The sequence below is a fragment of the Leptonychotes weddellii genome, chromosome 7 (genome assembly GCF_054177405.1).
Source record: "Leptonychotes weddellii isolate Sample4059 chromosome 7, ASM5417740v2, whole genome shotgun sequence".
NCBI lineage: Eukaryota > Metazoa > Chordata > Mammalia > Carnivora > Phocidae > Leptonychotes > Leptonychotes weddellii.
In genome coordinates, this window is record NC_138375.1 from 129,094,921 (window position 1) to 129,113,359 (window position 18,439).

Genomic DNA, 18,439 nt, shown 5'->3' on the forward strand with positions numbered 1-18,439 from the left:
CTCCCCACTCCTACCGGCTCTGTTTCTCTCTGTGGAAACTATAGAGAACAAATATTTCATTCATAAAAATCCAACTGGTAATATTTTTTTATAGGCAACCATACTCATGTTTATATATAGTCACAGCATAAAATACTGTGTACTTCAGTTCACCTAATTCTAAAACATAAACATTTTATTGACTACAATTAATTAACATATTTATAGAAAGAAAATGTAAAAGGTATCTGTTTTGAAATTTTAAGGATAATGACTTAGCACTCAGGACAATTATTTTTATTTATGATCTGAATCTCTCTCTTACTATGAAGTGAATCATTATTAATTTGCAGCACAAAGAAAAGCACACAGAAACCTGGACTATTATTAGATCATTACACTCAGACAAAAAAATTAAAGTGCACTGAGAAGCTCACACTGGAATTAACTGATACACTACTACCATCTCTCTTTTAAATTTCTTTCCTATGTTATTTCCCAAGTGAAACATCATTATACTCAAGGAAAAATAGAGTATCTGATTGCCATTTGGTTGCTTTCTTGCTTTAATAAGGTAATTACCGGAGTTTTGTATTCTAAGGTACACATTATCCCTTGTATCCAGGGAGCCTCCTTGATACATAAAGGTGTCATCAAATACGTAAAAAATGAACAGGTCAGGCAATAAAGCAAAAACAAGACAATAATAACAATATGGTATTTACTGTTTCCTTTTAAGCGAAAGCATTCTTTACAATTGTTTGCCGTTGGCTCACAGAAGGAGAGAATGGGTATTAGAAGCTCTCGAAACAATGATCTCCCTTGGCTGTTATTTCTCTAAGAAGCGGTAAGCCCCGTCGTTTACAAGAAGAAAGCTACTGAATCCTTCGGAAAACATAACCTGGCGGCCCATCGTCAGTGCAGAATGATGAGGTGGCAGGAGTGTGATGGAGAAGCCAGTCTTCAGGAACATCATGTGAGGGAATCCAGCTGCGCTTGTATGGTCTCCAGCTATTCATAAAGACAAAACAAGAGAAAAGTTGCTGAAAGGCGAGAAATGCATATGAAGGGCTGCTCAGAAACTTGCCCAGGGGAGGGACAGATTGGCAGCGGCAACCATGCATATTAAATCCATTCACACAGCAACAGATTCACCACGTAGGAAAGTTTTCTTTTCATATGAAGGTATTAGAATTCATGGCTGTGATCTAAGTTTTCCAATGTGCCAAGGAGGATTTCTAAATTCTACTATTTTAAGTACACTCAGCTGTTTTAATTTAAATGATCACTACACAAGACTTTTGAAGTTGGGGGGTGGGGGAGTGCATCTTCCTGGCTCACAAAGTCAGGATTTGGAAAGAAACATGACAAACACTCAAAGATAAATCTTTACAGCCCTGGCACCTCCCTTTCCTCTTGGGCCCAGAAATTAAAATATTTAATGTTAAATATACCTAAAGTGCCAGTGTGGCTTGGTACCACATAGTTCATTACTGAATGCTTTGCTCTAAAGTAACAATCCCATAGCTTTAATTAAAACCATTTCCACTTTCTTCCTGATTTAGTTTGTCAGATTCTCTTCGGCTTGGCAATGCTTCCCGCCGTGAAACATACGGTGTTTACAAGGGATGTTTAAAGAACTTAGCTCCATAACAGGTCACTTAAAAATAAGAATTCATAAAAAGAAGGCAACATTATGTAAAACCCCACATAGCAGAAATTATTTTAAAAATATAGACCTTGTTATAGAAATCAAACAATTCCTTGTGACTGAATTCCACAAGAACTTTCTCCACGCTCTGTAAGGAAGAAAAAGAAAGAATGAATTTAGTTGTATACAATGCACACTGCAGTTTCTTCTCTCTGGCTAGCCCCAGAATATGCCCTATTATTCTCTGACTGGTTTTAAAAAAATACTTACCTGCTCCATTCAACCCCACTGTTGCTAGAACTCACAGACGCGCTTAATGACACTCCACTTTAGCTAAAGGTTTCAACTCTATAGGGACATCTGTTCTTTACGTTGACTCCACAAAGGTTAATAAAATAGAAGCCAGCAAGAGAACAATTTCATTACCTATTTTTTTTCTCAAGATAGAGATAATATAGGAGATTGCATTTCATGTTTCTCAGCAGTCCATTTGGAATCTAGCAAATACCATTACTCAAAGACACTGGACGCAGCATATGTGATTGAACTCATCCGGCCATGAATGCCTCCCGTCAGCACAGCTGCTGCCTCCGAGCATTAATCTAGCAGTTACGATCTTAACATGCTGAGATGGTTACCTTTTCTAACGTACAGACTCAGCAAAAGTTCACAATTAACATGACAGCTTCAAAGCGGAGACTTAACCACACTCCTTCCTTTCGCCTCAGATGTGACGGGGGAACCTTCACGGGAGCCGTGGGTGCTGAGGGATACCGGGCACGTCTGCACGACAGTGCGGCAGACTACAACAGGAATCTGGCCCACACCAACCTGCTTTGGGTTGACTTTGTAAACTGAGGGAACACTTAAAGTAGTTCCTGAAGATTGGTCAACCTGTTTTATTCAAGGTATCTCTGGCAAATGAAAGTTAATGAGGAGAGAAGGCCAAGAATGGGCTCCCTGCTCTGACCACACTGTTGTGCTCACGGGACATCCAACGGGCACCATGAGCTGAAGAAGTGGACAAAGGTTGAAAAGAGACATGGATTCACGTATGTAATTGCTTGAAGTCATTTCCAACATTTTCCTAATTCTCTTTCTGTTTCTATGGCTCCTTTTCTCTTTGTCTTATCTGTTTTAATGGTTTCCATTCCTACTCACAAAGCCAACATTTTCAAAACAAAGTATCTCCAGCTAACTCCAGGAGAGTCAATGGGGCTATGCTCAGATATGGCACCTCCCTTTTCAAGAAGCCAAGGTACAGAGGATCAAATTCCACACATTTTCTTTGCTCCTGTAACACCTACATAGGTAGTTAAGCTTTAAAATGAATCAACAGCATATCTGCCTTAAAGCCTCATCCTTTAGGAAGGATAAAAAAGTAGTAGGCTAACTGACACACATCATTGAACCCCCAAAGGTTCAAATCAGCATTACCTAGCAGTGCTGTATTTCCTCCCAGCAGTTAAAGGGAGAAGACAGGCCTCAGTTTACCCTATGGAAAAGCAAGGCAAGTTTATTACTTTCCCCCCAATCCAAACGTTAGGAGGGGCTGAAGACTGAATCAGTTTGTGAACAACTGGCTTGCTGTTCGTACACCTGAGGTCACAGCTAAGCTGGGTTCTTGGTTCCTGGATTTTGCTTTGTTTCAAGTTAGTGTTTTCTAAAAGGTTGCACTGAGGAAAAGGAAGGAAGGTGACTTTGAAAACATACTTCTTAAAATAACAACAACTAAAATAACGTGTGTGCACATCCGCACCTGAGTGTTGTGTATGTGTATATGTATATATATAGCGAGAAATGTGTATATATATTTAGTGTCTTGCTTTACTGAAATACTTAGCCCCAAGAAGGGGAAATGCTGATACCTGAGATAAAATATGCAAAGAACTTATGCCAATGTCTGGCAGGTATAATCACTGATAGCTATTATCATTATCATTTCTCATTCAACCCACAGTGACTTAGGGAAGACCACGAGAATACGGGAGAATACAGGAGTGGCTTTAAGTATTCCGTATCTACGTGTACAGAGATTATTCTTAGAATTTGAGAATCTATGTTTACCCAAGGGGTGGCCAAGGGCAGTTGTTTAAGGAGGGTAATGATGGAACTCAGATAGATATGTAGGACAAAAAGGAAAGGGGGGCTGGCTAAGAGCCAACTCCCCACATTGTCATGTTCTGACATGGAACCCCAGAGAGCCCAAGAATTCTAAATCTAAATCTCGCCTTCCAGGACATTACTTAAGGTATATTATCAAGAAAGGAGTACAGATTGCATTTACTTAGTAGTGTGGTAACTTTATTTATGACTTTAAATTTAGATATATGACCCAAGGCCTCCATTTTTACTCCTGCTTTAGGTCCCACAAATATCAGGAATGGGTGTGATCAATATCCTTCCTTGGACCATGATGTTTTTAGGAGGAAAACATACTCTTAGCCTTTTTTGAGAATTTAACTAGAAAGTCACAAATCTGCTTTATCAAACCACAATCAACTCTCTAGCTTCATTGTTTACTCTTCAGAAAATGTATGGAAGGTTCTGTTCACTAAGGAAGCATATTTTCAAACAACTTCTCTTCAGTTTCATGTCTGGACACAAATCAGTGGCAGTTTAGACCCAACAAGGATGTAAGAAGTGCATTAAGTTTAATGAGAGTCCAATTATTAGTATTTCAGGGGTGCTTGGGCTTGGATTGTCTAGCTCTATGAACACTCTGGACCTCTGACTCAACTCATGGTTCATTAGTATGTTTGTTAAGGGAAGAAGAGAAAATAAAAATGAAATTCAAACCAGTGCCATCTCAGCTATCAGTCGCAACTCTAACAACAAGCTTTCAGGAGGAAGATGTAGAAAATCATGGCTACAGTAGTTCTTAGACTATATCTGACAATGGGTTTAATTATCCATGTGCTTCCTATCACTGTCAGTAGATAATGAGACTTGACTATTTGGTCCCGTTTCCGCCCCCCCCACCCTGAAAGAGTCAGAAAGATAGTCTGGATAATAAACTGCGGCCTATTATGTCATACTAAATAAGAAGAGAAATATCTTAGTGATGTAAAACTATAGTTCCAAGTAATCAAAATGCTCTGTCATTTTGTCAACCATATACCAAAAGTATTTTATTTTTTTATTATTATTTTTTTATTTTTTTAAAAGATTTTATTTATTTATTTGACAGAGAGAAACGCAGCGAGAGAGGGAATACAAGCAGTGGGAGTGCGAGAGGGAGAAGCAGGCCTCCCGCCGAGCAGGGAGCCCGATGCGGAATCATGACCTGAGCCGAAGGCAGCCGCTTAACGACTGAGCCACCCAGGCACCCACCAAAAGTATTTTAAATTGAACTACATACCTCTAATCACTTGGTGAAACAAACTAATACATGTATGTATTTTTTATATACATGTGTATATAGACATATCTTTAGATAGTACTGTATTTTACTTTTTACATAGCCAAGTGTTTAAGAAAAAAGTTTATGAGAACATTACATCCCCATTCTTCCAGTAATCAGATACAAACAACATTTTCATACAAGGCAAATTATACTTTAAGTTGAAAGAATTAAAAAAAATGGTAATTCTAACAGGGAGTTTATACTGTCTTCTGAAGGAATATAATGACTAGTTAAGTACTAAAAATTATTTCTGGGAGGGCTTTTTACTGCTTGTGTGTTTAAAGGAATATCAATGGATACCTGCTATTATCCAGGATAACTCATGGGTAACATTTAGTAGATTTGGTGAAGAAGAAAAAAAAAAGTAAATTGAGACATAAAGGAAGAAAATGACAGTAATACAATAATAGTAGGGGCTTCAGCACCCCACTTACTTCAATGGATAGATCACCCAGACAGAAAATCAATGAGGAAACACTGGCCTTAAATGACACATTAGACCTGATGGACTTAATAGACATATACAGAACATTCCATCCAAAAGCAGAATACATATTCTTCTCAAGTGCACATGGAACATGCTCCAGGAAAGGTTACATGTTAGGTCACAAAACAAGTCTTAATAAATTTAAGAAGACTGAAATCATATCAAGCATCTTTTGCTACCCCAGTGGTATGAAAATAAAATCAATCCCAAGAAGAAAGCTGGAAAAACCACAAGCATGTGGAGGCTAAACATCATGCTAATAATAAACAATGGGTCAACAGAGAAAGAATAAATAAAAAAATACATTGAGACAAATAAAAGTGGGAACCCAACTGTTCAAAATCTATGGGACATAGCAAAAATACTTCTAAGAGGGAAGTTTATGGCGATACAGTCCCACCTCAAGAAACAAGAAAAAAATCTCAAACAATCTAACCTTATACCTAAAGGAACAAGAAAAGAACAAGTAAAACCCAAAGTTAGTAGAAGGAAGTAAATAATAAAAGATCAGAGGGGAAATAAGTGAAATAGAGACCAAAAAAAATCAATGAAACTAAGAGCTAGTTCTTTGAAAAGATAAACAAAATTGCTAAACCTTTAGCCAGACTCATCAAGAAAAAAAAGAGAGGGCCCAAATAAATAAAATCAGAAATGGAAGAGGAGAAATTACAACCAATACCACAGAAATACAAAGGATCGTAAGACAGTACTACAAATAATCACATGCCAACAAATGGGATAACCTAGAAGAAATGAGTAAATTCCTACAAACATACAATCTTTCAAGACTAAGTCCAGAAGATAGAGAAAATCTGAACAGACTGATCACTATAGTAATGAAATTCAATCAGTAATAATAAAAAAAAAAACCTCCCAACAAACAAAAGTCCTAGACCAGCCTCATAGGTAAATTCTACCATAAAACATTTAAACTAGAGTTAATACCTATCCTTCTCAAACTCTCCCAAAAGACTGAAGAAGAAGGAATGCTTCCAGACTCATCCTAGGAGGCCAGCATTACCCAGATACCAAAACCAGACAAAGTGACCATAAAAAAGAAAATCAAAGGCCAATATCCTTGAGGAAGACTGATGCAAAAATCCTCAACAAAATATGAGCAAATTGAACTCAACCGTACGTTAAAAGGATCATACACCACAATCAGGTAGAACTTATTCCAAGAATGCAAAGATAGTTCAACATCCACAAATAAATCAACGTGATACACCACACTAACAAAAAGGGTAAAAATCATATGATCATCTCAACAGATGCAGAAGATGCATTTGATAAAATTCAACATACAGTTATGATAAAAACTCACAACAGAGTGGATACAGAAGGAATGTACCTATGACAGACCCACAGCTAACATCACACTCAGTGGTGGAAAGCTGACAGCTTTTCCTCTCGGGTCAGTAAGAAGACAAGGATGCCACTATTGACACTTTTTATTCAACACAGCATTGGAAGTCATAGCCATAGTAATTGGACGAGAAAAAGAAATGAAGCATTCAAACTGGAAAAGAAGATGTAAAACTATGTGCAGATGACATGATACTAAATACAGAGAACCTCAAAGACTCCACCTCTAGAACTAATAAATTCAGTAAAGTTGAAGGATACAAAATTAAGATACATAAATCTGTGGCATTTCTATACAATTACAACAAAATATCAGAAAGAGAAATTTAAAAAACAGTATTTCTCACAGTTGCATCAAAAAGAATAAAATACCTAGGAATAAATTTAACTAAGGAGGTAAAAGACCTGTACTCTAAAAACTACAAGACATTAATGAAAGAAACTGGAGATGACACAAACAAATGTAAAGATATTCTGTGCTCATGGATTAGGAGAAATAATATTGTTAAAATGTTACTACTACCCAAAGCAGTCTACAGATTCAATGCAAACCCTATCAAAAAACCAATGGCATCTTTTACAGAAATAGAACAAACAATCCTAAAGTTTGTATGGAATCAAAAAGACCCCAAATAACTTAAAGCAATCTTGAAAAAGAAGAACAAAACTGGAGGTATCACAATCCCTGATATCAAGATATAGTACAAAGCTGTAGTAATCAAAACAGTATGGTACTGGCATGCGTGCGCACACATACCACAGATCAATAGAATAGAAGAGAGAGGCCAGAAATAAACCTATGCTCATACAGTCAATTAATCTTCAAAAAAGGAGGCAAGTACATACAATGGGAAAAAGACAGTCTCTTCAATAAATGTAGCTGGACAGCTACACGTGAAAGAATAAAACTGAATCACTTTTTTTCACCATACATGAACATAAACTCAAAACCAATTAAAGATTTAAGTTTAAGACCAGAAACCATAAAACTACTGGAAGAAAACACAGGCAAAAGCTCTTCAGTATCAGTCTGAACAAGATTGTTTGGATCTGTCCCCCCAGGATAGGGCAACAAAAGCAAAAGTAAACAAATGGGACTACATGAAACTAAAAAGCTTTTGTATGGTAAAGGAAACCATCAACAAAACAAAAAAGCAAACTACTGAATGAAAGAAGATATTTGTAAATGATATAACTGATAATGGGTTAATTACCAAAATATATAAAAAACTCACACAACTCAATAGGAAAAAGAAAACCCCAAAAATATGATTAGAAAATGGGCAGAGGGACTGAACAGACAATTCACCAAAGAGGACTTACAGATGGCCAACAGACACATGAAAAGATGCTCAATATCACTAATCATCAGGGAAATGCAAAACCAAACCATAGTGAGATATCATCTCATGACTTGTCAGAATGGCTGTTAACAAAAAGACAAGAAATAACAAGTGTTGGCAAGAATGGGGAGAAAAGGGAACTCTCCTGCACTGTTGGTGGAAATGTAAATTGGTGTAGCTACTATGGAAAACAGTATGAAGGTTCTTCAAAAAATTAAAAATAGGCCTACCATATGGTCCAGCAATTCCATCTCTGGGTGTTTATGGGAAGAAAAACAACAACAACCAACAAATCACCAATCTGAAGAGAGATATGCACACCTATGTTCACTGCAGCATTATTTATAACAGCCAAGATACGGAAGCAACCTAAATGTCCATCAGTAGATGAATGGATAGAGAAGATACAGTATATATAAACACAATGGAATATTAATCATAAAAAAGAATGAAATCTTGCCATTCGTGACAACATGGATGTACACAGAGGGTATTATGCTAAGTGAAGTAAGTCAAACAGAGAAATACAAATACTGTATATTTTCACTTGCAAGTGGAATATAGAAAACAAAACAAACGAACCAACAAAACAAAACAGAAACAGACTCACAGATACAGGGAACAATCTGGTGGCTGCCAGAGGGGAGAGGGGTGAGGGGATAAGTGAAACAGGGAATAAGGATTAAAAGGGATAAACTTCCATTTATAGAATAAATAACACGTAGGGATACTATGTCCAGCACAGGGAATATAGTTAATAATTATGTAACTATTATGTATGGTGACAGATGGTAGCTAGATTTATCATGGTGATCACTTTGTAATGCACATAAATGTTGAATCACTTGTACTGAAGTGATTCACTGAAGCTAAAGTTGACCCTTGAACAATGTGGGGGTTAGGGGTGCTAACCCCCCATATAGTCGAAAATCAACATATAACATTTAACTCTGCCCAAACTCAAATACTAATAGCCCACTGTTGACCGGAAGTTTTACTGGCAACATAAAGAGTTGATTAATATATATTTTGTAAGTTACATGAATTGTATACTGTTTTTACTTTATATACTGTATATACTTATCACAAAGTAAGCTACAAAAAAGAAAATGTTATTAAAAAAATCATAAGGAAGAGAAAATACATTTACAGTGCTGTACTGTATTAATGGAAAAAAAATCCATTTATAAGTAGACCTGCCTGGTTCAAATCCATATCGTTCAAGGGTTACCTGTAATATAATATTGCACATCAACTATACTTTAAGAAAAAGAAAAGAAGAAGAAAATTCACCCTAGGGCTTTAGATGTAATGGATAACTCCTAGGAAAACTCTTTTTAGAGACAGACTACATGGGTCCCACAAAAATTGTCAGGTTATGTGTATTTCTATCATTCCTTCTTCCTGTAAATGCAGACAACATGAAATTCCATAAATGTGCTTTTAAATAAAAAGCATTACAGTTGTTTTTCACACACAAATAAAATATAGGCTCACAAACTATGGAGAGAGCTCAAACGTCCATCGACTGATGAATGGATAAAGACATGGTACATATATACACGGAATATTACTCAGCCATCAGAAAGGATAAATCTTGCCTTTTGCAATGATGTGGATGGAACTATAGGGTATTATACTAAGCAAAATAAATCAGTCAGAGAAAGACAAATACCATATTATTTCACTCATATGCATAATTTAAGAAAAAATATGGGAAAGGGGAAAAGATAAGGACAGAGGGAAACAAGCCATAAAAGAGTCATGATGATAGAGAACAAACTGAGGGTAGATGGAGGGAGGTGGGTGGGGGACAGGATAGTTGGCTGATGGGCATTAAGCAGGGCACTTGTTGTGATGATCACTGGGTGTTGCATTAAGTGAAGAATCACTGAATTCTACTCCAGAAACCAATATTGCACTGTATGTTAACTAAAATTTGAATTAAAAAAATAAATACTCGATTAAAAAAGTAAAAAATAAAGAATAGGCTCATATGATGATAAGTATTCTGAAAATTCCTGACACTGGTAATCACCTACAATACCTCATATTAATTTTAAAACAGTCCAAGGAGGCAGGCATGCCATAAAATATTCCTCTTTAAAAGATGAGCACCTGGAGGCGCACCGTGGTAAGAAAGCTACCCGAGGAAAACAACCAGGTAACAATGGACAATGAACTAGAAGAGTCAGAGCAGGAAGGTAAGGGCTATCCTGAACTGTTCTTTCCACCTGAGATAAAATAGGGATAACCATCAATAGGTAAATGTTACTAGAAAAAAGGGAAGTAATTTAACGACACCCAACTAGGTCAAAATAGTATTAGACACACTCCTCCACGTAAATGAAGACTTTTTTTAAACATTAACAGGGAAGTCAGTAAGTAAGATAGGTTTTTGTTGTGATTGTTTGGTTGGGGGTAAAGAGGGTGGGTGATGTGTACTGAGTCATCCACACGACTGCATGCTCCCTTTTCTGAGACAAAAGTGCTTATACCCAACATGTTTCGGACATTACAATAAATCACACCTGCTCATGTGAGAACAGAGCAGAATAATATTTTTCTTAGTTCTACACAATCTTCCCTAATCTAACTTAAAAAGTTTTTTTCCCACAAGACTCTCCCCACCAAAATAAAAAAAATCTCTGTACTCCAACCAAACTGCTGTACTCACTATCTCCCAAATATCCCACACTTTCCTGCCAGTTTTTATTCATTTCCTTCCAGATGGAGTGCAGTTCTAAATGGATAAGATAAAATGAAAAAGCTAAAAGAAAATATTCATGAATTTGTCTATAACCCTGGGGTATATAAAGACTCCTTTAAAATGACATGAAAATACGCTAACTATATAATCTTTAGTTGGCAAATAAGCTGCTAGTAAATAAACTAATTATAAAGAAAATGATAATCAGTGAGAATATATTAAAATCCAGAACTTCCATTCATTGAGTCACATCATCAAAAGACTAAAAGGAAAGCCAGAGACTCATATGCAGAATATACAAAAATGCCTACAAATCAATAAAAAACTCAGTTGAAAAATGGATGGGAACATATACCCAAACATTGTGTTGTACACCTAAAACTAATACCATGTTGTATCAATTATACTTCATGAAAGACAAAAAGAAAGTCAAGTGGGTGGTAGTGTTTGGCTGGCGTGAAGGAGTGAACTAGTGGGAGACTTGCATGATGCCAGATGAGATTGTTAAAAGGGATTGCAGCTAATGTGCTGATCTCGAAGCCTGCCTCGGGTGGAATACAAGTGGGAAAGAACCTAGAAATTATGGACAGCCCTCCTCTTGGTAGGTTTCCTGGCAGTTTCCCCAACAGAGAGGGGTATGTCCAGGTTGCTCAAGAGTGTCCTGGCTTGACAGCCTTGCTCTGATTTAAAAAAAGAAAAACAAACAAACAAAACAAACATACAAGAGACTTGAACGGTCACTTCACAAAAGATGTCCAAACAGCCAAAATCATATGAAAATACATTAGCAACCATATTGTGGGAAGACATGAAAATCTGTGGATCTGTGTAACTACTCTGAAAACTTGTCATACCCTATGACCCCAAAATTCACTCCTAAGTATTAGTATTATGTTCAATTGAAATGTACACATTTGGACACCGTGAGACTGGTACATGAATAATGACAGCAACAATATTCAAAAGAACCAAAAAATGGAAGTAACCGGAATCTCTTTCAACAGAAGAATATATAAATAAATTGTAGTATAGCAATACAATGGAACGTTATACAGACTTGAAAATAAATTAGAGCTAAATACGGTATCACACACAACTCTCAAATAATCTAAATGCCAGAGAAAGGCACAGAAGACACATATTGATTGGTTTCATTTATATGGGGATTTAAAAAACAACAGCAAAAGAGGTTTTAGAGACAAATGCTTATGTGGGACAACTATAAAGTAAGAAAGTAACAAAGATATTACCAGAAGTATCGGAAATAGTGATCCCGTCTGGGTGACCAGACAAAGGAGGAAGTAATTGGGAGGAGCCATAAGGGAGGCTTCTGACGTAATGACAATACTGTATAGATTTCTTGATCATGGGGGGGCCAAAGGTGCTCTTTTACAAATCACTGCGCTCTTTCTCTGTACATGTGCCGATTTCCCCAACTTAAAAAAAAAAAATATATGGCATTGCTAGGTGTTGAATTCATTCATTCATTTTTATTGAATAAATACGGATTAAATATCTACAAGGCCTGGTCTAGACACTACATATACTTAAGGAGTAACAGAGACAAAAATTCCCCTCCTTCTAGTTAATAAAAGCAGACAACAAATAAGATTTGTAACACCACCACCACCAACAATAACAATCTACATACATACGTGTGGGAATGTCTGTTGTTCAGTGTTAGGAAGAAAAATAAAGCAGGGAAAGGAGATGTGTGTCTGGAGGTGGGTAGGCGGAGATTCAGTGGTAAGTGGCCAGGAAAGGTCTCACCGAGATGGTGACATCTGAGTTAAGATTTAAAAGAAGTGAGGGAGAAAAAAGACAACCCATAGGATGGAAGAAGATACTTGCAAATCATTATCTAATAAGAGTATAATACCCAGAATATATAAAGAACTCCTGTAATTCAGCAACAAAAAGACAAGCCCAATTTTTTAAAAAAGGCAAAGGACGGAACAAAAAAGATACACAAATGGTTAGGTAAGCACATGAAAAGATACTCAATATCATCAGTCATTAGGCAAATGCAAATCAAACTGCAATGAGAAACTAAGGAGGATATAATTTTGAGGGTGGGGAGGAGAAAACCCAAGTGTTGGTGAGGATGTAGGGAAATTGGAATCCATATACATTGCTAGTAGGAATGTAAATTGGTGCAGTGGTTGTGGAAAACAGCATGAAATTCCTGAAAAAGTTGAACAAAGAATTACCATATGACCCAGCAATTCCCCTCCTGAATATATACCCGAAAGAAATGATAACAGGGACTGAAATAGATACTTGTACACAATTGTTTCTAGTATCTTTTTAATAGCTATTTAAGGCAATATGTGGACCTAATAGCAGTTAAGATTTTGATGAAAAGATGATAGTGGAAGCAAGACCATAAGGAACAAAGAAACGTTACTCAGAGTAGTGCATTTTATACATGTTTACTCCTCCCTCAACCATCAGTTTAAGCCCTGCTGTGGACTGAGTTGTGTCTCCCCAAAATTCACGTTGAAATCCTAACCCCTGGTACCTCAATATGTAACTGTATACAGCGCTGAGGTCTTAAAGAGGTAATTAAGGTAAAATGAGGTCATGTGGGTAGGCCTGAGTCCAACAACGACAGGTGTCTTTATAAGAGGAGATTAGGACCCAGACACACACAGAAGGAAGACCATGTGAAGACACGGGGGGAATATGGCCATCTACAAGCCAAAGACAGAAGTCTTAGAAGAAACCAATCCTGTTGACATCTTGATCTCAAATTTCTAGCCTCCAGACTGTGCATAAATAAATTTCTGTTATAAGTGACCCAGTCTGACGTACTTTGTTATGGCAGCCCTAGCAAACTCAGATAGACCCCATCTTCTGGGATGGACAAAAGAGATCTTTCTTTTAAGAACAATGGAAAGCCATTGGAGAGTTTTAAGTGTAAGAATGATATAATTGTATCTACATATTAACAACTGCCCTTGGCTTTTATTTGTAAATGGAGTTGGCCAAAGGGATGTGGAGAGACCAGTTAGGAGGCTACTGCATTAGTCCAGGCCAGATAGTGATTTGACCTAATGTGATGGCAACAGTGATAAAGCAGAAAAACTTGAGATATGGTTTAGAGGTGGAAGAGATAGCACTTAGTGAGAGATTTGAGTAAGGGTGTGTGTGTGTGTGTGTGTGAAGGAACAGAAGAAGTTAGAATAACTCTCAGCTTTCTGGCAAGAGAAACTGGATGGCGGCAGCGGAGATAAGGAAACTCTAGAGATTTGAAGAAGGAGAGAATCAAAGGGGCAGTTCCAGATACAATGAGCTTGATTAAGTGAGATTTCCCTGAAAATAAATGAAATAAGTCTAGAAAGCCAAAAAAGAGACTTAGGTAAGAGAAACATATATTTTGTTATGATATATTGATACTTAAAACTGCAAGAGCGTGGGGTGTGTGGGTGGCTCTGTCGGTTAAGCCTCCAGCTCTTGATGTCGGCTCAGGTCATTATCTCAGGGTTGTGGGATAGAGTCTCACTTTGGGCTTCGTGCTCAGCAGGGAGTCGGCCTGAGGATTCTCTGCCTCTGCCCCTCCCCCTGCTCATGCTCTTTCTCTAAAATAAATAAATATTTATTAAATAAATTAAATAAATATAAATATAAAATTATTTGTTAAATAAATAAATAAATCTCGAGCACAGAGCCTGCTTAAGATTCTCTCTCTTAGGGTGCCTGAGTGGCGTAGTTGGTTAAGCGGCCGGCTTGGTTTTGGCTCAGGTCATGATCTTGGGGTCCTGGGGTCGAGCCCCATGTGGGGCTCCATGCCCAGTGGGGAGTCTGCTTGAGAATTCTCTCCCCTTGTCCCTCCCTTTGCTTGTGTTCTCTCTCTAAAATAAGTAAATCTTAAAAAAAAAAAACAAAAAAACAAACAAGAACAAAACTGCAAGAGTGGATGCCATTGCCCAGGAAAAGAATGCAGTATGAAAAGAGAGGAAAGCCTGGGGCTGAACCCTATGGAATTCCAGTATCTAGGGTAGGTGGGTGTTCCATAAATGGCAAGTACCACCAGGCCCACAAATTCTGTTCAGAGAAATTAAGTTAAGAGCACTGACAGCTGCATGGTACGTGATAATGTATGGTGGGCATTTATTACATGGATCAAAATAATTTAGTGAGTTAGTATACTGGCAATAAAACTGGGTAGCTTATTTTTAAATATGTCTTCAGTCTTCCATTTTCCGGTAAAACACATTAAAGTCGCTAATACTGTTAGGTAAACATACACAGACTAGATTTACTCTCTTTCTTCTGCCTTCAACATATAAGATTACAGCCAAGAACCCATTTAGGAAATTCATTGCTTATATTGCCTAAGCTGGTCTCCTGCATTAAAACCCAACTTAGACTTTCTGCATCTTCTCTGCACACACTGCAAAGTGAAAATGAGAGTGCGAGATTAAAATTCTGCCACCTTCTTAAAAGACAAGAAAGATGTATTCACCCATTCCTTTTCATTTTTAATTTGTAGTCCTGTCTACAAGCACCTGGGTAATGTTGCATATACCCATTAGAAAATTCCCATGGAAATAAAATTTAGTAAGGCCTTCAGAGAAGTCTCACTTGATGAAAGCTGACAGTAAAAATATCCTTTGCTTTCCCATTAGTTAGGAATTAGGAACACATATACATTTTCCAAGAGAGAAATGCATTAGCCTCTGCACAAATTATCCAAGTAAAAACAGCCTCTAAATAACACAAATATCAACTGGCTAAGAGTTAAACCAAATTTACACTGCTAAGTTGGATGTCGGAATTAGAAATGATACAATTAGCTTTTCAACTAGAAAATGAGGAGTGAAGGATTCCAGTAAAAGAAAAACTACTAATCTCCTGTTCTGACTGAATCTAAAAATACTTTGCTGGGTACTTAAAGAGCAAGTTTTTTCCTTTTCAGTGACGGAAATGAAGGGCAAAGATAACATGTAAATAGTATTTCAAGCTCTACTGACGGCTGAATGGGCTTATAAAGCAAAAATCATTAGGTACCATTTATTTGATAAATACACCTACAGATTATGTTCTAACTATACGCAGTAATAGGTAATTGTAAATATACTCCAGAATCTCTATTCACTATTATTGCTCAAAAAAACTAGGGATGTAATTTAAGCTCTCACCACAGACGGAAAAAAACAAAAAACCTCCATGAAATTCTACTAATACATACAAGCATTAGCCACTTCTGTCGTCCATAATATTTCATCATTCAAGAAACATTACAGAGTGCCAATACAACGACAACCAGGAAGGTGTCTACACTTAACCAAAGAAAAGTCCTTCTCTACGTAGGCTGGTTGCCCTTTATGGCTACGCTCCCAACTACAGGAAGAAGGTACATGGGACAGAAGGGAGGAAGGGATCCTCTGCCCATCTGTCAGATCAGTGGAATCAATCCTGGCAACTAAAGGGGTAACAGATGTTACAATCAGCTCTGATTCAGAGGATGCCAGCTTGAGAAGGTGCAAGCAAAAGCACCATAGGTGGAAGGAAAGCAAATTTTCCCTTTTCTCTGAAGGAGCTTGACTACATGACCTCCCAAGGTCCTTTTCAATTCTAGGGCTTGAAGATGTGGAAAGGCAAACCTACACAAGCATATTACATGGTGAACTGAGGTCGTGAAGAGAACCACAAAATGTCAGTAAGAAAGAGCTTTGGCAATAACCTAGTTCAACCCTTTTATTCAAAAGATGAGGCAGCTGGTCCCACAAAGATGAACCAACAGGAAGTGGTATTATGGGGAGACCAATCATTGTTCTTTCCACTTTAGTGTTATGATCACTCAAGATAAAACAGCACATTCACCTGCAGATCAAGCTAATTTATAGAAAAAAGTTCTCTCCATGAATTTGCACATCTACATCCCCTCTCTGAGTCTACACAGAAATACATAAAAGTGATGCTGAGGCTAAATATTTTGATAAATATGGCTGCTGAGGCACCAATGTGTCTTAAGTAATGGAGAAATAATGTGAAGTTAAAGTCTTCAAATCCTCAAAACTTTTCAGAAAAAAAAAAAAAGCTAATCTTTTTGTCTTAGTTAAATTAATTAAAAAAAAAAAAAAAAGAACCACTGGGACTATTTCACAAACTCTAACACGGTACCACTGCAATGTTTAAAATTCTAACTGCAGACTGAAGACATTCTCGATCCTCAGCTCCGGACCTCAACCTACCGCACCTCACCTCCACTCTAAAACTGCATCACCAGGACCCGAGATTGTGACCTGAGCCAAAGTCAGACACTTTACTGACTGAGCCACCCAGGCGCCCCAAGAGTTCTGCCAAGATTTTTTATTAGAGATGAAACTTCTGTGAAAAAGATCTCAGAAGATTTGTAGTCCAGTCCCTCAATATGTAAAGACTTGGAAATGATCCTGGGAGCTGTGGTATTGTATCTGTCGTTAATTATTGGGAAATTCAGGGGAGAAAGATGGCGGAGGAGTAGGGGACCCTATTTCAACTGGTCCCCGGAATTGAGCTGGATATCTACCAGACCACTCTGAGCACCCACGAAACCAGCCTGAGATGTAAGAAGATCTGGATCTCTACAAACAGAATAGCTGCAGGCGGTTGGTTTTGAGGTACAAAGTGGGGAGCTGTGATTCCCCAGGCAGGTATCGGAGGATAAAGGGCAGCGGGAGGGTGCCTGGCCGTGGGGATCCTACACCACCGGTGAGTGACAGCCTCACGCACTGCGGACCGGGCACAGACTCGCAGACCGGTAGCGGCGGGGAAAGGACTCTAGGGCAGCCCCCGGGACGGAAACCTGGAGCGGCTGGGTTGACTGGGCGAACTGCAGCCCCCGGGACAGAAACCTGGAGTGGCGGGATCACGTGTGCGCGCTTGTGCGCAAACTGGGAGCGGCTGGCGGTTTTAGAAGCATAAAAGGCAGAGATGTGCCCCAACCTGGAGGCAGGTCTGGGAGCGCTGCGGAGGGGCGCACAACCCAGGATGCTGCAGTTTATAACAGCACGGACAGAAATGGAGACAGTGTGGCCTGGAGAGCTCACTGAAGAACAGACTGCGATCTCTCTGCTCTGAGGCAGAGGGTTGGAAACGGTCTCTTCTGCTCTGATTCGTGGAAGAGACGCGGAAAGCCACCAGAGAACAAAAGCCCCAAAAACTGATTCCCGCTGAGCCCATCCCCCAGCACAGGGGCACAAGGCAACTCTGCCCAAACAGAGTTCCCTGAGTAATAGCGTGGCAGGCCCCTCCCACAGAGGATAGGCTGGGAAAATAAGAGGCCAGCAACCCTAAGGTCCCAAGAAAACAGGTGCATCTTGCTTGAGTTCTGGTCAATAATTTGGACTCTATACATTCCCTCAAACACCCATCAACAGAATGACTAGGAGGAGCCCCCAAAACAGAAAAGACTCAGAGATTATGACTTATGCTGCAGATTTACAAATGGATGCAGATATAACCAAGATGTCGGAGATGGAATTCAGGCTAGCAATTGTGAAGACAATGG

General features: G+C 38.3%; 1 protein-coding gene across 2 annotated transcripts in view; it reads right to left on the reverse strand.

The window, feature by feature from the left end:
• Positions 1–683: 683 nt before the first annotated feature.
• Positions 684–18,439, reverse strand: part of COMMD10 (COMM domain containing 10) — a 136,885-nt gene continuing 119,129 nt past the window's right edge. For both annotated transcript variants that reach the window (XM_081827237.1, XM_081827238.1), the window contains exons 6-7: positions 1,719–1,778; positions 684–990 (exon numbers count right to left, since the gene is read on the reverse strand). In XM_081827237.1, coding sequence (XP_081683363.1) covers positions 952–990; positions 1,719–1,778 — 99 coding nt within the window. In that variant the 3' untranslated portion in view covers positions 684–951. The remainder of the gene's footprint in view (positions 991–1,718; positions 1,779–18,439) is intronic.